Below are 24,075 nucleotides of genomic sequence, written 5' to 3' on the forward strand. Positions count from 1 at the left end.
AAGTTCACTGCATCGGGAGGCTGGAAAAAAGCAACAGCAAGCAGTGTTTACAACAGCTACAAGTTCTACAGACAGCATTCAACTATCAGCCATGATTCTCTCAGAGCCGTGTAAATTCTGTTGTGTTTCCAGGTAGGTGGTGTGCAAAAGGTCACAGTAATCACGTGGGATCACACGGAAGGACAATATTTGTACAGTGCCATCGCATTTTATATCATAGCTAAGAGGGGAAGGTTTCAAACACAATGGTTTTTTTTTTCTTCTCTAAGGGTCTTTCTATTTTTCATAACACTCAAGTTGTGTAATGGCTCTAAGGAAATAGAGCTGAAGTTTATGCTGAGGCACAACAATGGTAAAAAGACAATGGTTGATTGTCCTCAGAGTTATTTTCAAGGGAAGCTTGATGTTTGTAACCAAAAATCAATTCGTAGCAGCTAAAATATGTTCTTTTCTTTCATTTTCTCTTTGTTCCAGAGGATAAACCTCTTCATAAGATTGCAGAGGTGGGTGACTCTGCAAGGAGTCTAACAGCATTACTATAGGATCTACAACTCAGACAGCATGCGAGAGGACTTCCTGATATTCTCATGTGAAAACCAAGTCCTAGACACACCAGTTCTCTTCCTTACTACAAGGGTCCTTATTCTACTTTTGTGCTTCGTCCAGACTTATTTTTGAAAGCTACTTAACAAAGTTCTGCCAAGTAATGTGCCATAGAGAAAATGAGTAAAACTTGCCCAACCAATTATTAAAACTCAGAAGAATAAGGTTCAGAGGACTCAGAGATTCTCCTCAGTAGACTAAGGTTCTAGGTCAGAACTTCAGCAAAGTGATTGTAAAAATGGCTCCCCTGAAAACCAGACTTTTGACAACAGAGAGGAAAGAAATGACAGTACGAACTAATAAACTGTCATAGAAGTATTATTAAAATTGTTCTCAGTCTAAGATTAGTTACCCGAAGTTGATTAATGACATATTTCCTCGGAAACATTTCTTCTGTGTATAAGCCCACCTTGGGAGTCATAGTAAGTCAGCCAAGGCCTTGAAATCACTGCTACTGTATCTACCTCAATAACTGTGTATGCACAGCCACTATATCAGAGATTACAGAGAGCCATTGTAAAATAGAACTGGGCATGGTGAGGTGGTTATAGGGACTAGCAGTCAAGCCTGATGATGAGTGTTCATTTTCCAGAACACCCATAATGCAAGGAAACAATCAATTGTAAGGTCCTTGCTGACTTCCGGGTGTGCACCATGACAATTCCCTCTTTTGATCACCACCACATTTACAAAATAAATAAGTCAATATGTCAACGTGTGTAGAACTATTGTAATTGGCGCACTAAATTTTTCAATAGTCCTAAATCATACTACTGTTGCTACTGTAAATAATATTTAGCAAATAAAGGATTTAGTCCAGAATTTGAACTATCAATTTTGTGACCATCACAGTTATCTGTGTTTAATACCCTAGGTATATTTTGTTATTTGTTTTTTTACTTTAGTATTTTTCCAAATTGTATGGGAACAAAAGGGAAAAAATCAAATTACATAATCATAAAGGATGTAATACCAATATATGCAATTTTAACCCAGTCAGGCATTGGATATAATGTTATTTTCTAGATAGTTTTAAATAAGTTCTATATGAAATAAACAAGCAAATAAACAAGCTCTTCACTTACTCCACAGTACATAAAAGGCAAAGTAAAACAATGTGCATGATATTGTGATACAGGTTTGGGGATGGATAACGAGACTATATCATCTTGATACTTAGTTTTATTTCCTCTCACACTCAAACGAAAAGTGCTTCTCAAAGGCCATAGTTGTATTATATTTAATTATTAAGCCAGAGTCAGTAAGTTTGGGACTGTCATTTTCTCCTTCTACTTTCTCTTTTAGGATTTCCTACATTGATGAATTTCTGATTTAGTTGTCTTATTTTTGGTGACACTGAAATATTGAACATGGGCCATGTTGAGTAGAAAACAGGCTGGGAACACCAAACGATCTACCACTGAACCCATGCCGTTGTCTTAAATTCTCTCTGCACACAAACCACAGAGAACCCTCTTTCTATCAATACCCTTTATTATAAGCACCTTTAAAAAAGCTTTATCCATAATTAAATTTACTGCCTTTATCCTCTCTTTTGTTTCAACTTCTACTGATTAGTCGACTCTTAAACTCTAGTATTTGTAAGTCAGAAGGGTCTTTACCCACTGAATTGCCTCAGACTCAGTTCTATTCATTCTACAGGAAAGTTGCATTTTCACAGTATGTACTGGTTTGGGGGTAAAAACACACAAACAAGTTCCAAATTCCACTGTCAGTTCTAAGACAATGTTTGTGTGATCTAAGATCAAAGGAATGTTGCAACTAGTGAGTAGAATCCTATTTTAAGTGAACTCTATTTTCAGCCAATATTTGAAGGTGTCACGTCCAAGTATTTGACTCTAAAGCACTTTCTCACATTAAACTTTCCAGTAATCTATTCAAGGACATCATTGAAAGAGAAGGCTGTAGTCAGATATGTACATACTAAATACAAAAAAAAAAAAAAATGCCGTGCAAAAGTACAAGTTCTACTCTCTCTCTCTCTCTCTTTTTTCTTTTTCTTTTTTTTTTCCCGGAGCTGGGGACCGAACCCAGGGCCTGGCGCTTCCTAGGCAAGCGCTCTACCACTGAGCTAAATCCCCAACTCCCTACAAGTTCTAAAAATATAAATGAGTTCTAAAAATATAAATGGAATGAAATTTTATTCCTTCCCTTAACATTAATTATTGTTTTTCATTTTCCCCTTTAGTTTGTAAAATACTCAAGTGATATATATCAAACTCTATAACTCTTCTAGGTCCTAAATTCCTAATAAAAATATTTTTAAAGGGAGGGTTCAATTTTTACATGTAAATACATTTTCCATAAGTCTTACCTCTAAAGTGGAAAGAGATGGAAATTATGAAAACCATATTGTGCAGGAGACATTTGTAGCAATCACCATGCATTTAATTATTAAAAGTTGTTAACTAATTCTATATTATGCAATCATTTGCACTGAAAACAATGATGCTACAGATAATATTTTGAAGGAATTTGGGGGAATTACTCTTAATAGCAACAAGGAATTTTTCAGATAACCTTAGAGCTTTAAACTGAAATGAGAGTATGTTAAAGTTCTGATACGGAAGCAAAGAACTCAATTATACATACTTGAAACCAAAGACAAAATTGAGGTGGGCAGATTGTAATTGCCCAAATTAAAATTTAGACAGCAAACACATTCATATTCTATGCCTAATAAGCCAGGGTCATGATTGTTTGAGCATTTATGTGACACCTTGGATAATGTCATTACTCAAAAACTGTGCCAATAATAAAAGTTAGCATCTATGGTGCTCTACAATCTTACATGAAATCATCAAAAACTCAGTATTTATATATATATATATACATATATATATATATATGATTATCAGTATGCATTTGAATTTGTCTGTGCTTGGAACTCAGTGATTTTTTTATTTTTACTTTTTGTATAAATATGTGCACACAAATATTAAATATTCATAGGTATATAGCACCTATGTCTATACAGACATGCATATGTATAATTTTTAATTAGGGATTTTTAAATTGATGAACTATCTTTAATACATTCAGATCTCAATCAATAAAACCTAACAACTCATCCTTTAGCTTGCTTAGCTTATCATCCTACAGGTAATTCTTCTAAACTATGTCTTTGGGGCTTATGTTTCAAAAAGAAAGCAGGTTTAGAATACTTAAAAAATAGATAATTTGCCTAAAATATGTACATCTGATTTTCTATTTCTTTCTAAAATAAATACTTAGAGGTTATGGGAAGAGCATGCCTGGTCTAAGTATTACTAGCATATGATGGGTGGACGATTCTATGATTTCTATGAGGGTCAACACAGGCTTCACGCCTAGTGTGCACCCATTCCTCAGATGAGTAAGATATTTTCTAATAAAAACAGGGCTTATTTGGTGCTGAAATTCGAATCAAGTCATCATTAGTCTGATAAGAGTGTTCTAAGATAGCTTAATAGGGAGTTATTCATTGAATAAAATAAACTGTTCTCTACTTTCCTTCATTTATTAGTTACTTGAGAATTGTTTATCTATATAAATCATGTTCACCTGTACCCTAACTTCTCCCAAATCTACCCCCTTATCTGCACACCCAACTTTGTCTCTCCTCTTTCTGCGTCTGTCTCTGTCTTCCTTTGTCCCTATCTCTCTCTGTATGTCTGCCTGTCTTTCTGTGTCTGTCAGTCAGTCAGTCTGTCTCTGTCACTCTCTGTCTCTGTTTCTGACTCTGTCTCTCTTGCTCTCTCTCTTTCTTGCTCTGTCTCTCTGACTCTGTCTCTCTCTGTGTCTCTGTCTTTCTCTCTTTTATTAAATTATTTTATTTATATTCCAAAAGTTGTCCCCCATCCCCTTCCCCATCCCCTCCCTGCTCCTCTTTGCTTGCCTTTTACACTCATCCAACCACCCCCACTTTACCCTTGCCCTGGGGCATCAAGTTTCTACTCATTGATTAGATTTTTGTCTGCTTTGAGCTTGCATAGGTTGCCTGTAAATTGTTTAATCTGTTGTGTACTCATATGGGCAACTTTCCTACTGTGTCCACGAAACACTGTTTTCTTGAAGTCACCAGTTTCTCCTGGCTCTTAAATCTGTTCCCTCCTCTTCCCCAAGGATTCCCGGGACAGAAGGAAGAGGTATGATACACAGATTACATGGAGGGCTGAGCATTTGATAGACTCTTACTCGGCAGTGTGACAAGTTGTGCTACTCTCCTTCTTCCCACAAAGCATTTTTCTTAACAAGAGGGAAATTTACTTTGACCTTTACTTGTAATATGAGTAAAATTTCAGAGAAAATGTCTATGTTTACTTTTGGATATAATCACTAATTTGGCCATGGTTGAAATGACGCTGGACTGATGATTTCTTTTCAATTACTAAAATATAAAAACTTTAATGTTGAATAAAGTTATAGCAATTCTAATTACATTCATATTTAAAATGTCATATTAATAGATGAGAAGATATGTTACATTAAAGGCCTTCTGTTATGTCCTCGGAGAGGTAAATAAAATTAATTACATTTCTACTGGGGCAAAGTTTAATGTGGTAGGAAATGTGTTTAAGAAAATATAACAAAGGAAAGAGTGCTGGGCTAACAGCATCTGTATCTTGTGTCTCCTTCCCGCTCCTGCTAAGATGGGGAAATACGGAGAAAGCCCCATCTGGGGCCCACATGATCCCTTCATGCGTGGCAAGAAAACTATGCTTTCTTCTATCCCAAACACTTTTATTATCTTGGCTCCCTGCACTATGTTATTGTTAACTCCGAGTATTTTTGATTCATAATGTACTCTACATAAAATATACATCCTGAGGGGCACATAGGAAATCCGTAGAAACTTTTCTATGGCTTTTTGAAGTCTATTCTTTGAAGAGTCCTTACTTACTGAAACAACTTATTTATGAAAGAAGTGATTATTTAGGAATCTTCTATGTTAGACATATTTAAAACGACTAAACATATCATTTCCTCGCTGGAAGGCCAGAAGTTTAAAAATATCTAAATATTTACTAGAACTCGAATGCTGTCATTTGGTAAGTCAGACAAATTTATATACTTCAATCGGTCCCATTATTTGGCAAAAAAGAGAAAGTTTGGGGGGCGGAATGCTTTTCATAAATGCTCACATCAGTTACGCCTACATTTATTGTGGCACAATATAAAGTGTACATTGAGTATTGGTTAGTGTAGACAGTTAAAATTTAATTTTGTGAAGAAATGTTGAATACCATGGATCAGCCAGTCTCAAGATAATCATTTGAGATATGTTGTATTTTGGAAAAAGAGTTCACGTGTGTTTGGGTTTCATGCTCCTTTCTCCCAGAGTGAAAAGAGACCTACCTGAATGTTAGTGAGAAGGGTCTCTATGGAAGACAGGCCATCAGGAAACAGAAAGGGGGATGGGAAGCCCGGAGGTAGAGGTTGTCCATGCCCAGCCAGAGAAAGTTTGTCCATGCTGTCTCTTGCGGTTGGTGTAGAAAGTGGGGTCTCATCTGTATGTGATTGAAACAAAAATATAGAACATGTTACGCTTGTCTGTTTTTATTAGACCTCAGTAATGGCTTCCCTAGTGGTTTCCAGAACATTTATTGCAAATTGGTTCCTGCTATCAGGAGAAAATGCTTTCTGCTGAATTTTCTTTAATGAAAAAGCTGTGGAGATACAACAAGATAACATTAATGAGTAACTTTATAAGCCTTTTAAATGCAGTCTCTAATGAGACTGAGTTTACAGTGCCATAGAATCTTTTTAAAACAAATATTATCTCATATATAGTTGTGATAATATATTCAGGCTGACTTTATGGGCACCTTCCCAATTATCTCATTTTAGTTTGTTCTGTTTGGATTGACAATAGAGTATTTCTAAAGCTTTATATAAGAAAAATGTTTGGTCTGTCAGGGTGTTTCTTTCTCTATTAACCCTTCCATCAGTAGATGGTTCATCCAAATTTAGTCTTAAAAAGCTTATTGAAGAATCCACAAGTGAAATCCCTTTTTCCTTATATTTTTCTCCTGTCTTTTTCTTCGTTGTTTTTTTACAAATATCTAAACAGGAATCCTGAAATCCAAAAGTATTGTTTCTAAGTCACAATTAAAGTAATCACTCTCATTAGTTAAAAATATACTTTAGAAAAACTTAACCACCTAGAGCTTCTGCCCATCAAAGGAAACTGAAGGAAAAAAGCAGAGTAAAAATGTAACTTCCAGCACAGAATGATGTACACCTTATTTCCCTTCTCAGGTAAGTTTTCACTTATTCTTCAACATTTAGGCAACATACAGTAATGTCCAAAGGCAAGTATTCTTTCTTTTTATTTTAATGAGTTTTCATTTTACCCTTACTGGTAAAGAGTTACATTCTTCAACATTTAGGCAGCATAAAGTAATATCCAAAGGCAAGTCCTCTTCTCTTTCTTTTTATTTTAATAAGTTTTCATTTTACTCCTTATTATTTGATTTAAACACTTAGAAACTTTCAAAAGAATTGGAAACAATTGGTGCCTTAAGCACACAGAGTTTTCACTCAGGATAGTAATCTCTATTTGATAAGAGGTTCAGGTTTCACACCCAGAAAATTAATCAGCCCAGTATGTTTGTGTACCCCCAACACTGTCGCTCAATTCTACAAATGGCTAAAGAGTTCAGCCTACTGAGCTTTGCTTATAGTTTGACTTCACTGTTTTCAGTAATTCTTTTATTTTATGCTACAATACCTTATCACGCAACACTTTTTCCAAGTCCCTCTCTCTAGGGCAGGGACATTACAGAAGGTGTCTTATTGTCTTCACTCACGTTAGAACAAAGTAAATCCTATCCCTCGCCATTCCTCACTTTTAGTCAACTAACCAAAAGAGAACAAAGCTGAGGAGGGACATATGAGATGGAAGATGTCCTATTGACTATGTCCCCACCATACTCACTAACTCTTCTGCAGTTTCTCCTTCCTCTATTAATACACTGACAGAAGATCTCAACCAGCGTACACTTGAAGCAAAAACAATGAGCAACTAAGTTTGGGTTCATGATGCTGTATTTTATTAGAGCTTTCACCTAGGGTAAAGAAAGGCTTCAGGGCTTGGGTAGTGCTGCCCCATGGCTAATGTCTGTAAGGTAATTTTGGACACCATTTACCTTGCTCTCATAAATTACTTTTCTGGACCAAGGCTGCTAGTGTTGTCTCATCACGGTTCTGAAAAGGCACCTATTAAACACCCATGTGCATGTGTCATTGTTCAAGAAAAGGAGAGCAATATTTTTTGATCAGTTTCACCTTAGCTGTCACCTGGTAAGGAAATGTGCCTTAATAGATCATGGCGATAGTAATTGCTTGTCTTTTGAGGAAAGGCAGAGGGTCCGATGACCACCTGAGGATTTTTCCCATTAGCATCTACGACTTCATAATTTTGACAGACTGTGCAAAAAACGAGGACCAAATTTATTTGTACACACATCTTTCATTACCTTCTATTACCCATAATTGTTTGTTTTAATTGCCATGCATTTCTACTTGACTATGCTAAGAAGTTGAGAGACAAGTCATTGAATCACCACCATACCTATATTCATGCGCTGTTAATTGTTGAAACAATGCACACGGTGGTGGAGGTGGAAGAAAAAGTTCCAGGGTAAAAACACTAGGAAGCTCATGTAGATGAGAGTGACCAATTCCAGGCGATGAATGACTAATTCTTAGAGTTGATCAAGCACTTCACTTAATTATTGTAACTTAATTAGCCACTGCTCAACCCAGTCAGTGACGAAAACCCTTTTGCATACATGAGCAAACATATGTGTGCATACATATTATTTTTGAGAACTCACCTAGTCTCATATATGAGAAAAGACTATCATTTTCTATAAATTGGGGCAGATTAAATTAAAATGGAAAAAAGTAAATATTTTTAAAATGTTCAATACACACTTTTCTTGTAGGGAAATAAGGCTAATTACATAGAGATCAAATAAACTAAAATATATTCATTTGGGCATGAATATGCTGTTATCTCTCACCTCATGGGGACTGACATCATGAAAGCCACTTTACTCCCACTTTCATGGGTTGTAAACTTAAGGTCATGGCTCTCTGTCTTTGAATAAAAAATGACCTTTGACATCAGAAATATTCTCAGAAGATTAAAGCAAAAGTTTGAGGCCAGAGAATGTGGTAGTCTGAGCGCCACATAATCTCCATTAACTTCAAACTGCGAAGGAAGAAGACGTCTTTACAGATTGGGTTTGCACTGGATACACCTGCACAGGGTGTTAGAGATTGTGTGTCAGTGACAGTTGGCTGGCCAGGTTTTGTGATTTGGGGATTATTATTATGCCCTATGTCAACTGGTTTTGGTATCTGACTACAAATGAACAGAAATTTCAAGAATTGTGTAAGGAACTCCTTTCTACTCCTACTGTTATTGAGGTTTGAATGGCGATCCTCAAAGCACGTGTCCATATTTGTTATCTTATCTGGAACAGTTTTATTCTCCCACAGATGTATCTCAAAAGCTTAAGGTGAGTTTTTTTTCTTCTGTAGAGTGTGAGCTAAGTCTGTGGCATGGAACCTCGAGAGAAAAGGACAAATGAGATTTGAAAAAGAAGACCCACGCCAATGCACTGTGAAGGAGGAGGTCATATGCCAAAGGCAGATACTAAAATATACTGCAGCAACCGTTAAATGATTCTGGTACTCGACGTGTACTAGATGAAACTAGAATGCTAGTTACCTATTAGGTTGTTATATTTAAATTCTAAAAAGAAGTTATTAACTTCTGAGCATTATTGGAAAATGGAAAGGCACATGCTACAGTTTAACAAGTAATTTCATTTTAATGCTCGGAAAAATTACTGATTGAAATCTGAATAATTACACGATAAATATGCTGGCAATTTTATCATTATTTAATCAGGATAATAGAAATTGAAAGTACAAATGGAAAAGAAAAACACTTCAATTATATCATAAAGGATGAAAACATTGGATTTTAGTTTTCCTTATCACCTGAACTCCGGATTCTCCTCAAACTTTAAGCCATTTCTTACTGAGGGACCATCAGGAAGATTGATGTCTCGAAAAGACAAGCCTCTTTCCTCTTCAATCTTATCACACATAACAATTTAGCAGGATATCCTAAGGAACAATGTTGTTTAAAAAAATAATGGGCCTCTACTTTTAAAATGTTTTCTTTCCTGTTAATAAAATCTAACTCAGTTGTTATTTTCATAGCCAGTCCCTTTGGGTTTCAATTACATATTCTCTCAAGTGTGTGTGTGTGTGTGTGTGTGTGTGTGTGTGTGTGTGTACTAGGAGGCAGGTATATGTGTGCAAGTGCTGATCTGTAATGTTTTTTTTATTATTATTGTTATTAAACTGCCTATTCCAAGTTAAAGAAAGGGAATTTGCCGGTAAACTACAAATATAGTGGTAAAGTGAAAATGAAGTGCTGAGCAAGATTGTAGAGAATACAATGCTTTCTATTAAAAACTGAATACATTTTTATGACAATATGAAGCTTTGTTGTTTTAATAACTTTTTATAAGAAACCAAACATTTCAATAGAAGTATTATTGAACTAAATTAAGATCATGAAGGACTTACACATTAAATGCTAGTGTTCATATAAATAATAGAAAATTATACCCTGATATATGACCTAGGCTGGATAGATTCCCCTAGTTCTGGAGTTTTAAGAAAATGCATGCTGCCCAGCCTTACTGCTGGAAGCAGAACCAGGCCCTCTGCAGAAGCAATACACTCTTAAACACACTACGCCATCTTCCCAGTCCCATACTACATTCCTTTTAAATAAAAGAGATCACAGTCTTGTATATGATATATCTAAGTTCAAAGAAAAAATGTTAGATCCAAAAAGTGAGTTCTAGTCCTGGTGTTACAAAATTTTATCAAATTTTATAGCGATAAAAACCACCTTATATCATACGAAACACATTCGGCTAATGTACAACAAGGATTCACTTGAAATCAAAGGATTATACTTTAATCCAATTAGATTATATATGCAGAACTGCTTTGTAAAATACGAAACACATTAGTGTGGATGTGGAAAAATAAAAAGCGTTTCTTGAATTTCTTCATTTTTTATGTGACACAGAGAAATGCCAAATTCTTATCTGTTGCCTGTGGTATCTATCTTCTCTCTATGAAATAAGCCTGTGAAAAAGATGCATTATGTTGATGGAGTTCATAGGCACAGACTAAGCACAGCATAAAAACACCAAGACGCTTTTTAAGAATATTCTAAGCCGTGTAAGAACTTGGAAGTTCAAAATTGGAGACACTGATGTGGAGAACTGGGAAGATAGGACAAGAGCTACAATGCTTCTCTTGCAGATATACGGACTTGAGTTCGATCCTCAGAACCTACATACAATATGCTATGCTGCACACAACTGTAATCCTATGCTGGGGAGCCAAGAGGACTGACACTAGGACCCTCTACATGGCAAGTTGTAACTCAAGACATTAAAAGATCATGTCTGAAAAGACAAGCTCGTCAGTAGATGAGGAATCAACCACGTTTAATCTGTGTCATCAACATATGCCCAGATGTACACCTGCACACACATATGTAATTTCACATATATAATATAAAATTGTAAAGAGAATAATATATAAATATATTTATAGAAGTGGTCGAGGTGTGCTAAAACTATGCCAAGTGTACAGTTTTCTCCAGTTGAATTCAAATCTATTGCACATTTATTCTATTATCTCCATGGGTGGTTCTCTGCTTTTAGATAGATTTGTGTTTTTTAAAAGTGCCCAAGTGTTAGGCGTCACTCCTTACAGAAAGAGAGACTATATTTATACTTTTGAAGATTCAGATAGACAAGGTCTTTTTAATTTCTGTTTACAAGGTATGTGAATGAAGAAAAGAACAGCAAATCTGGAAGAATTCACACGCAGGAACATGAAGTCTCCATCTTGAAACCACACTGCAACCATACAGTATAATTAAAAGGAAGGCAATGCTATCTTTTAAAGGGTGATGTCACAGAGAAAATCATGGGCTAGGAAGACGATTTTGTTAAAATATACATTGAATTTTAATTTCAACCAGATTGTTTGCCAAAAGACTGATCCAAATGGCACTCTGTTCATTTAGAAAAGTAAAAGATTATTTTGCATTAGATGAATTGAGACAGGATAGAAGAAGAAAACAAAATTTGCCATCGCGGGAGCTAAGCAGTGAATTTTTGTTGCAGACTGTGCAAGAGGAAGGGAAAGGTCCTATTAGGAAAGCATGGATAGGTAGCAGCTGAAGGATTCTGGGTCTCTAATAACCTGAAGAAAATATATTTTAATGGACTTTTAACTGGATAGCATATTTTGTACTAGTGTTCTAAAAAATAGCTTTCTGTGTACTCTGCGTTTACATTGTTGAGATCTGTATACAAAGGTCAGATTGTACATTAATATTTTAAAACTTCACGTTGATAGCAAATTTATCCCAGGAACCCAAACTTATGATTGCAGAGTTACTTGTGAATACAAGTTCATTGCCTCACCAACTAGGAACTTCATTCAACGCACACACACACACACACACACACACACACACACACACACACACACACTGATTCACCTCGTAAACCTGTGGAATTGCTTTCACCCTGCTTGCTTCATAAAGTAGTTAGTTGTCAATGATTGTGAAAGAGCTGGCATAGGGTAGGCTGAAAAGATCCATTTAATTGACCTTTCTGACTTTTCCATGACCCTGTAGGCTTAACCTAACTGCTGATACTGCAAGTGACTATGGGAAAGCGTTTATTGAAGGCTGCACAACAGACAGGGCTCTATTTCCTGGGTTAATGTTTTGTATATCTGCACAGTAGGGCTATTAAGGGTTCTCAGAGCACAAGGGAAACAATCATAACATTTGTTTTTAGATGACTGACTCAGGACATGGACTCTAGGCTTTATATAGAAACTGTTTTTGTTTTATTAAGGGACTGTTTGCCTGTTAGTGATAACATCATTAAAAATAAATGAAAGGGGGCTGGTAAAATGCTTCCCCAAAGCAGAAACCTAATTAAAGGTGATGTGCCCGCCATGCGGCTTTTTTTCCCCCTTTCAGGATGCAGAAATAGAACAACGTTACTCCTTTCTCATTTTGTAAGACTGAAAGAAGACCTCACAGTGAAAACATCACTTCTGATCCAATTTTTTTATTACTGTGTTCTTTAATAATGTACATTACGTCTGTGCTTGCACACAAAAACTGAACTGGTTTGTTCCTACAGATGGCTTCTTCATCATTTCATAATATGTAGAAAACAGATCTGACGGTTCATCTCCAACTGAAACCGGCTTGCCTTTGAAATCTAGTGGATACAGTAGTTGCAGCTGACTCGTGTACACATAAACCACTCTCTAGCTTGGAAATTCTGTTTATGCAGGCCTGAGTTAATGATCAAAATAATTTCTGAGTTGTAATTTATAATTTCAGAGAGAAAAACAATAAACCAAGCAAACGCTTTTATTTTTCAGGGTGGAGCTACTCTCTATCCGTGGATGGTGGGAAGCAGGAAACTGTATTCCCTTGATAAATCTACCTCATTGTGCTGTGACCTTGGACAATTTTCTTAAATTTACATCTGCCAAAAGTGAGTTTCTGAACTGTGCCTTCAGAAATGTCTGATGAGGCATGAGCAGGGGCTGTCACCGATTCCAAAGCTTTTTCAAAATTTATGTTACTTTAAAAGAAAGATAGAAATGGAGAGAAAAACTCAGAGAATGTCAGAGTTTCGTGACTTGCCATCCTGTTCTCGTCTTACCACCTCTGCTGCTCACTTCTAATTCATTTATGAATCTTCAAGTAGAAAGGGAATCCTATTTCTAAGTGCATGAAACAGAACACTTCAGACAAACTTCCCTGAAACACAAAATAGAGCTGAGCAGTGGATTATTAAAACTCTGATTCTCCTATGGGGTTTTGACAGAAGTTTTCAGGAATTTATAAAAGTGTGAGATGGAAATCTCCAGAATAAATTCCTTATTTTTTTTGCATAAAACATGTCTACTAAGGGATCATTCCAAAATGTTTTCAAGTACAAGTTTACAGATGTTTGTCAAGCTTTCATTAGAGGTGTGCTGTCAATGAATAGGAAGTCCAAAGAAAGAAGATTCGAACGACACAAAGAACATGTATATTCATGAAGACAGATTCACACCTGTATACGATACACGAGTTGGTAAAACTTTCAAAAAAGTTCATTAAAAATGGGATGGGAGTCTCAGGACTGATATGGATCAAGTCTTTGTGATTTGAAAAAAGTATGTCCCTCTCTTTCAAAAATGTACACAAAGTATACAGAGCGAAATAATTAGAATAATAAAGAATTAAGATCAAATTGATAGTGTTCATGTTTCTCTTCATATTTCTGAGGGAAGAGGAGATACTGGGAGGAGAAGAGTACGGACCGTTGTCCTCCTTGACATGATTATGAAGGGTGAAAAACATCAAGGAGTAGAGTAGTCATTATACCAGCCTTATTTTGTGAATCTCTTTCATTTTATTGGTTATTTTATTTATTTACATTTCAAATGTCATCCTTCTTCCCAGTTTCCCCTCCGTGAATACACTATCCCCTCTCCACCTCCTCCCTCTATGAGGGTACTCCTCCACCCACTCCTGCCTAAGCGTCCTAGCATTTCCTAAGGCAATCTTCTGCTATCTATCCTGCTGGAGCCCAGGGTCCCCTCATGTGTACTTTTGGTTGATGGTTTAGTCCCTGGGAGCTTTGGGGTATGGGAGTCTCATTGGTTGATATTGTTGTTCTTTTTATGTTGTTGCAACATTTCTGTTGGTGAACTGTTAACAGACAAATGAACGCTCTTTCAGTCTAAATTCTACAAACCCATTCTCCTTTCAAAGATCGATACAATGATGAAGATCACAGTCACCACCGAAACTGGTTCACATTAACCATTTCCTGTGTCCAAGGCTGCACTGCCACACTTGGCTCGTTTACCTCTCTCCACAATTCTCGATGACCGGTTCCTTTTGCCATGCTCACTCTACACATGAAAATGTAGAGATAAAAGTTGCTAATTAACACATAAAGATAACTTAGTTATGAAGACAGCAGCCTGAATTTTGACCCCCAAGTAACTCTGTATCAGAGCTGACATTCTTAACTCTGAAGTAAAAACACAAACTATATAGATCTCTTTATAATGCATTAGTTATATGCACATGTATACATCATATACATGTTAAGTATATAATTAGCTTACATTAGAAAGAACGTGTAAACTCTTCATTCATACTTGTGTTAATTTACTCCTTAAACTCAGTTAGTGATCCTTATAAAGATCCAAGATTCCTTGGGGTCTACTATGTCAGCTTATACATGAGGCTTCTCTCTTCAAGCGAGATTATCTCTTCCAGTAGTGAACCTTTAGAATCTCTTGGTGGTGGTGGGGGAACGGGGGGCATTGCAGTCTAGCCATGATGTGCATAACAACACTACCAGGAGGAAGTGGCCTATTAATGTTGTCACTGATCATTTCTGCCTGTACAATTCTTCAAAGGGCAAACTATACCCAACAGGTCCTTATCTTGGGAGGAATAGTTTACCATGAAGATATCCCTTTTAAATTGATGTGTACTTGTAATAAGAGGAAAAAGTTAATGTTGATAAGATTCACCTGAGAATGGCAGGTGTATATCTTTGCCACTCAAATTCAATTAAACATTAAGAATCATCACAATTCTGTATTTCTGGGCTTGTTCTGATTGGGAGTCCCCGGAATTTACTTATGCTGTGCTCCTTGTTATGTATTGGTTCATTTTCCACCAGTAACACTACACTTGCATTTTAAAATGACTTTCTTAGTTTCAGAGCCCATTCCTTCCTTAGCTGTCCCCAGGATGCTCAGTCCTAGCACTAAGGGTTGCTATGACTCTTGGTCACAGCTCTGCTCTTTTCCCAGTAGGCTACTAGAATGCTACTCTAAGCTAGACTTTATTTTCTTGATTTAACAGAATTGATTTATTCAAGTCAGCTTACTTATTTGCCAAGTATAATGATGAACTACAAGCCATATTATAAAATATTTCTTCATTTTTACCTCCCCTACCAAGTTATCTGCAGACAAGAATATGTGAGACGATTGAATCTGGTAAATGTACTAAACCGTTGTAAAAACAGTTCCCACTCATAACATGTAATTACTAGTCTACCTTTCCTGCACTACTTCAAATGATCAAAGATTAGGAAACCATCATCAAAGAAATTCACTCACATGTTTATTTCCTTCAGCATGTTCAAAATAAAAATCTATGAATTCTGATTATGTCATTCACTTGTTAATCCTTGATGCACAGTTTATAATATATTTTATTGCTGATTGAATGAAAATATTAGGTTCCCGTTTCTCAAATTAGTTCATGTGTGAAGTTTCTGTTTTTATGTGAGTGTTTATCATCTTTAAGAGAGCTTAGTTTATACCTTAATTTTCAGTGCAGCCTGTACCCCAGCTTCCCCGGTGTCAAATATATTTGTGCTCTCAGTTTTCTTTCCAGAAATGCATGCTCAGCCTATTAAAAAAATCACCCGTGATACTTAAAGCTCTAAAGTTTTTTGAGAAAATTCAATTTCTTGGCCACCATATTCAGAAGAGAGAGAAGCACACATATGCATCTAAGATGGTCTCATCAGCCTAAAACTTGCGGTGGTTCCTTTTGGACAGTGGCAGCCCAGCTATTACACGATGTCCCCCACGAAGTCTGATATGCACCATCCCATCAGGAAGATTACAGAAACTATTCCCTGGAGATTGATGGGAGGTTAAAGTAAGTAACCTTTCCATTCCCTTTACCTATTGATATTTTATGGCTTTTTCCCTTAAAACTAACTGCTTTATAACACAGCCATATAAAAGTGCAAAAGAGAGCACTAATTTTTAGGATTTGGGAAAGTATAAAAGCTCAGCTTGTGTGTTTATGTCCTTGTCAGCGTTCTTCCCTGGGCAAGCAGGGGATAACCAGACAGCACAGCTGCGGTGCTGCAACTCTCAGAGCATAAAAGCATAATGTGTACTCTTGAGCTGATCGCATATATATATATATATATATATATATATATATATATATATATATATATATATGTTCCAATTATAGTCATTATTCTCTATGCCACAGAACAAAGATCATGTTCTCAGTCATATAAAATCGTATTTCCTAACTATTAATTGGATGTGTTTAAGAAAAATAGACAATATGTCAAAATGAATGCAGAGATTATTAATTTTCTTCAATTTGTCAGCTCGCCAATTACTCTGCTGTTACTTTGTTTTAAATATCATCATTTCAGTCTATTGTAAATAATGAACAACGTCGTTATTTCAGGTATTAGATCACGTTTCTTTCTCCATTCTCTATCTTAGTAGAGTATGATCCAAAAACACAGAAAGGAGGAAGAAACTGAACAATTATTATTTCCTGTCTTCTGTAACTTCTTTATACCCTCCACATTTTATGATAAGCAAATTATAAGAATCATAGAGTAGGGGGTTGGGGATTTAGCTCAGTGGTAGAGCGCTTGTCTAGCAAACGCAAGGCCCTGGGTTCGGTCCTCAGCTCTGAAAAAAAAAAGAATCATAGAGTAGAATGCTGATTCCACAATGATATTACAATGATGGAAACATTAAGAACATTTAAAATATTATAGCATTTTCATATTAAAACAATTAAATTAAAATGCAGGCTTTATGGTGATAAACATGAGGAACTAATATTGCCCACTGATGTTATTTTTCATTAGCAAAAAATTAGAGCTTCTTTTTAACAATAGCTTCAAATATGTCAAGTAATGTGTAAGGAAGCTGCAACTTACGTCACTACCACAATTACTTTCACAAGTTGAGTTTAATCATAATTTAAATCCATGACTTTTTATGAAGCTACATTAACCCTGAGTTATGAATACATTTTATTTTTCCCATTAGTTTATTTAGCAAGTGTAGACAGAATAAAGGTATAGGATTCAAAAGCCTTTTGTGACAAGTTGAAAAATATGATACAGGGCACTAAATATGTTTTGTAGAGGAGAAATATATCAGATCGTTTAAAGGCATATTTGTATTTGGAGGGATAAAATAAATTTTGGGAGGAAATTCTATGAGCTTGAAATCCTGTTAGTCACTTTAGTTGCCAAAGGCCACGTGTTGATGTCAATGTGCCTGTCGGGGGGCTATTGGGAAATAATAGAACTCTTAAAATATAGAAACGAGTTAGCTCATTAAATCCAAAAGAAAGCTACAAGGAAAGTAGGAAGGAGGAAAAAGGAGATACTTGGGGAAGATCATGAGGAAAGAAGAAAGAGGTGTGGGGAGAGATAAAGAAGAGAAGATTGCTAGGAAAATTTTTAGATAAAAAAAAAACTAGGAATGCAATCATTGCGTTCTCCCTTACTGGTATTAATACAGGTAAGATTCAATTTACCATCAATCAGTGATTACAGAAACTATTCCCTGGGGTAAGGGAAACTCTGAACAGAATGTAGTATATGACTTTTTTTATTTACAATTTAAAAGAAGAAAATAAAATAAATCTTAAATAGCAGAAAAATAGACCATTATAATGATTTCACTTGTCTGATCTGATCTGATCTGGCTTCAGGTACGACTTGTAGTCCTTGGACTCCTGCCTGTTCCCATACAGAATTCCTCCCAAAATCACAACTGAAGCTCATTTTATGCCACAAAGTGTGCCTGGCTCCATGCCCAACACCCACTTTTCACGTGACTTGGTCCTTCTACACTCAGTCGCAGTTGGCCCGTTTTAGGTACCAATGCAGGACCCAGGTCTTCAGGTCCACATATCTGCCTTGGCACTCAAATACCAACTTTCTATTCCCTTCTTGATCTGTCACTTCTGACATTCAGCTAATACCCAGGACCTGCCAGAACCTACGCTTTGCAAGCGAGGCACTCCTTTCTACCCCCAGAATACAAACTAGCGTGATCTGCATCCTATTTCTTGAAATGGAAGAGTTACAGATTTTGAAATAGAACACATTTTTCTATGATGTAGAAAATATATTAGTAAACATAACCATAAAAATTAAGCAAAACATGGTGAAAAGAAAGAAGAGTCTGAGTCTCTGTTTAAAGAGACAAGCGGAACACTAACACATAATCTAAAATTATCAAAGTGAAGAGTGTCAACCCCCTCCCCCTTTGTATCACTTGAAAAACTCTACTGAATTTGGCAGGAAACAAATTCTGGGTCAGGTAGGTCAATAAAATCAAAATATTGTATTAGTTTAAATTTTACTTTCCTTGGGTCCAAGAGGAGATCTAAATGCATTAAATGAGGTCAAATTTGTAACAAAGAAACTTATTAATGCGAATGAATGAATTACTTGGATTTTTTTTTTTGGAGGGGGGCAAATAGGTCAGTATAAAATTTGGGTCTGGAGAGAAAGCTTATTGCAAGACAAGCACAAAAAATTTGAGTTCATTGCCCAAATCCCACACTAAAGAATGTGGGGTGGTAAAATATTTTTGTAGTCTCCCCACTCTACTCAGGCCGAGACAGGCCTGAGCATCTCTGAGGTTCAATGGTCAACTACTTTAGCATATTTCCAGCAGGAAAAGCAAACTAGCCCCCAAAAAGGAGACGAGGAGACAGCATTTGAGTAGTGACACCCAAGTTTGTCCTTTGGCCTCCACAAACAGACGCAGACACACAACTTCACATACGATCTGCACAAACACAAAGAAATTGTAGAAATACTTTGGAATATTGTTTTGAATATCCCAAATTGTCAAACTGTGATTCTGAGTGACCAATAATAGGTCTTCTAATGCATATTTAGAAACCCCTAGAAGCATCGTTTTGCCTTAAAGGAGAAGATACAAGGGTAATGCTTTAAGGGCTACAAATCTTTACAAAGTTATGCACCTTTAAAAAAAATTAAAGCTTATTAGAAAATACAAGGAGATAACCGAGACTGGAAATAGCTACGCAAAAAAATTCAGCCCATGCCCGAATAACTGATATCACAAAGAAATATGCACAGAATTTAGAAGTATATGCAGTAATTAGATCCATCTGCTACCCAATGCAGGTACTACAGGACCCCGATTCAAGACTAAATTAGACTCATTTGTTATTACCAGTACATATTTGCATTCAATTAATGTGCTAAAATCCTTGAAAACTATGCTCTCTTAAGTGGGTTAAGCATGTTCATTGTAATCTTGTTTATATTAATAATTGGCTTAGCAAATCTTTCCTTTATATCTAGTACAAAGGTAAACTTTATCGAGCCCAAGCTAAATTATCATATTAGCAGAAACCAAATTAATGAGCTTTGATTGTACCAAGAAAATTGCCTTTGCCAATTGCTTCATCTACTCTATATAACAGGAAAACAACAAAATCTCCAAGTGATAAAAGGAGCAGACAGCACAATGTTTACAAAAATATTATTTGGAGCAAGGCAAACTTTCAGAATCGCTAATTTAGTGCTATATTTATTTGTTTGGGTTCAGCGTGTAATATGATGTTAAGTGTATTACTGTACCATGCTATTATGGAACAGATGTTAAATGCAATGTAAAAATGTCAGGGGTAAATGATTGATGATCCCCTTTGCCATTTCAAAGTAAACCATGATTATTTATATGCTCTGGACATTGCTTGAAAGCATCATATTAAATCTAAACAATTGATCCATTTTGAAGAGGTTTTTGGATAATATATTATATATATGTGCTTTATTCTTTTGTGAAAAATGTCCCAGCATGAGAAAGTATTAAGAGTTTCACGTGCTCCACCTAGCCCATATGGTAGATTTGTTTCTGTGTAATCCTTACCTTTTCCCTCTCAGCCCATATGGCAAGTCCAGAGCCTGCCCAGGCCCCTCTGCCCTCCACAGGGGCCATATGGCAAGTTCAGCGAGCACTCATTTACCTTGTATTAATATTTTATCTGCCTCAGACAGAAAAAGAGATAAGATTATCCAAGGCAGCCCCTGCAAATGGTTCAGCCATATAATCAATACTAAATGCCAAAGTCATATGAGATATGGGTACAGTTATCTCATTCATATTAAAAATAGCAAAGCTAATTGAATAATTTATCAAATAACTTCATAAGCTCTTTTGATCATTTGATATATATCGACAGAATATTGTTTAACTATGGTAATCATGTAGGTAATATTAACACATTATAAGTTATATAATTTAGAATGGGCTTAAATATACAGACTTTGATAGAACCAAACAGTCGATTAAATCTATACTTTGCCAAAAAGTAATCTCTAAATAACACATAGTTACAGCATTTACCACTACAGGATAAGTCTGTTAAGGTCAGTGTAATATAATTAAGAAATTTTCTGGACCTTATAGCTAGAATTCACATTAGAATCATGGAATAAATCAAAACACTGCCTATTGCCACTGCACGTTAATGAAAAGTTATGAAATGAACAAGTTTTCACAAGAAGTTATTAGGCCTCAAATTTATTTCTCTGATTAAAATTATTAATTGTACAATCTCATTAATGTTTGATCTATACGAATCCCTTTAACAGTTGACATGATACGATTATGCGTTTCATAATAATATTACTATGTCAAGCACTTAACTACAACTTGACAATATGCATGCTACGAGCACACATTGCCTTTACCCTACACTGAGCTGTGTGCAATACTCTCAAGTATCTCCTTCAAAATAAATAAATATGTCAATTTTTGAAAAAATGCCAACTGGTCAACTCAACAAAATGAAAAAAGCATAAAATGTAGCCCACTACACTTACAGTACTAATGTTTTGGAATTAGTGTCCCTATCATGTTATAGACAGCAATCTAATGTGAATAGTCAGGAGAGTGAGTTCATGCTTTAAACACATCTACTAGGCTTTCTCTTTGGACATGTCATTTAATTAGTTAACCCGAATCCACACAACAAGGACAAACAGCTAGTATTCAACTTCACACAATGTACATACTTGATTAGCATACAGTGCCCACGTTTCCTTTGAGTCCCCACATCTGTAATTACACGTGCTATGATATTTTCTCCACAATACATTTGCCAGGGTCATAGAAATTCCGAGATAACAACTCATAGGTGCTACTGAATAGATTCTAAGCTCATTTGAAATTTTAAAATGATAATATTGAAATAAAAATGTTAATGTGTTTAGGTTTCTCACCTGTAAGTGCAAGTAAAGTCATAATTAAAATATAAAGACAACATCAGAGTCCCTGACAGCTTTTTTAAGGCTTGTATATATAGAAACATATTTTAATGAAAATATAAAAGTTTAATTTTATGCACTGAATATTTTCACGGAGTCAGCACTTTGCTATTTTGTGATAACATGTTAAAATTAATGGGATGTCTTAACTAAGTTCTTTCTGCATATATACATATAAACGAGGGAAAGCTCTGAACCTGGCTTCATAAATAACATTTGCTGTGATTTCGTTAAAGTTTAGATGTGTGGATTTGTATTTGAAATCCTCGGAAGGTTACAGGGTGCAATCCTGCAACAATATCTCTGAGTCTTCAGGGAAAAATATCCTATTATGTGGAGTTCAGTGAAGGGGGTAAACACCACCATAAAGAAATACAAATTGCACACATTTCCCATTTAGCTAGTGTCACTGGAGTTCACTCTTTAGAATTCTAACCAGTTAGGACTTATTCTTGGAGGTCAAGTACCTTGTGAACCTTGACATCTCACTGATGACATCATATCCCATCCGTCAATTCTTCCAAGAGCACACTAGCCATCTGCTCCACACACGTTGCAATAACTTATTAGACAAATTCACAGGGTAGCAATCGGTGGGAAGATGCTGTTCTCTCAATGTGTGCACATTCTGAGGTTTTATCCACTGCGTCTGATACTAGACCAAGATCCTGCCCTCTGTTTTCATTTATTTACTTAGTTTGTTAGTTAGTGCACTTTCTTCTGTTGTCTTGTTTGCTTGTTTGTTGAGGAAAGTAGAACTCTAAAGCCAAGATTGTCCTAGAATCCACAATGTGTTTGTGTCTGTCCTAAGTCACTGTGAGCTTAGGCTGGCATGAAACTCACGCTGATACACCTGTCTCAGCCTCATAACATGGTCAGATTTTAAATGGGAGGAATTACACTGGGCTTCCCCTCTAATGTTGAAATGGAAGTTAGGGGGTTGTTTTAACTTCTTCAGTCTTACAGAAGCGATGAAAAAATTGAGAAAATTGCCCTTTCTCCATTACAGGTCAAAAAAATCTGTCTGGCAAAGAGACACTCCATTCCATCCCTAAAGCTCTTCCCTCCTCACAGTTTGCTGCCCACAAATTTATTTTTCTTTCCCCATGAATAAACCAGATAGGAAGAAGGACTTACATGTACCCTGGAGAAGTATGCTAAATTATAAGGAGGTAACTAACCCCAATAGTAACTTTCTCTAGACTTGCTAAGAGATAACATAAGTGAAATAAATCCCAAGCCCACTTCCGGAGAATCTGTTTCTTTTACTACATTTCCCTGAAAGCATTTAATTAGCAATCACAGAGTCTGGCTGACACTGCATACCTGTAACACTAATAGGTTCTCTGGACAAATCAAGGACAGTGTCCACAACCATGAACTTGTATTTTAGAGACATGTTACCAGCTGTCAAAAGTATTATGACTTAATGAAGTCAAGCATAAGTCTCTCTAACTTTAAAATGTTATACCTTTTAGAAATCGTGTTATTATATTACATTACATAGAAATCATCCTGTATCCGTTCTTTTGGCTTGTCATTTTTTCCAGCTTACACTGTGATCAACATTGTACTAAAATAAAGTCAAGTACAACAGCCGCTCCCTGCCCATCAAAACGCACAGACGTCTGCCAAGCACTTGTAACAGCTGGTGTTACATTAATTAGTTTAAACTATTTATTTCATCCATCTCCAGAGCAGATTGAGCAAAAACATTAGAGATTATTCTAGCATCTGTAAGTGCCCTGCAAACATTAACCAAGGAAAATTAAAATATTCATCAGAACCAGATATACATATATATTCACTCAGTTATTTTTATCTCCTTATAAAATTTATGTATGATGAATAAATGAATGAAGAGATAGATAAATACACAGACAGACAGACAGACAGATAGATAGATAGACAGACAGACAGATAATAGATAGATAGACAGAAGATATGGTTAAGAAGTTGAGCTTCTCCTTATAAATAAAGTGAATGTCTCATATATCTTAGAAGAGTTTTTTTAGTAATTGTCTTTGAAAACATTAAGTTTTCAACTTACACTCATATTTTGTATCCACTAAGCTTCTCTATTTAAAAATTATCACTAGAAACAGTAATAATTCCTTGCAACACGGCCCATTAAGCAATATATGACTGGGACTGGGTGACTCAGTGGATTAGTCACAGACTTTATGGCCTCTATTGGAATTCT

At 35.9% G+C, this 24,075-nt stretch overlaps 1 protein-coding gene across 3 annotated transcripts in view; it reads right to left on the reverse strand.

The window, feature by feature from the left end:
- The window catches only part of Dach1 (dachshund family transcription factor 1), a 381,684-nt gene that overhangs the window by 49,239 nt on the left and 308,370 nt on the right, over positions 1–24,075 (reverse strand). For all 3 annotated transcript variants that reach the window (XM_039093964.2, NM_001427593.1, XM_063274321.1), the window contains one exon: positions 5,962–6,113. In XM_039093964.2, the coding sequence (XP_038949892.1) occupies positions 5,962–6,113 (152 nt within the window). The remainder of the gene's footprint in view (positions 1–5,961; positions 6,114–24,075) is intronic.

The sequence above is a fragment of the Rattus norvegicus genome, chromosome 15, assembly GCF_036323735.1.
Source record: "Rattus norvegicus strain BN/NHsdMcwi chromosome 15, GRCr8, whole genome shotgun sequence".
Classification (NCBI taxonomy): Eukaryota; Metazoa; Chordata; class Mammalia; order Rodentia; family Muridae; genus Rattus; species Rattus norvegicus.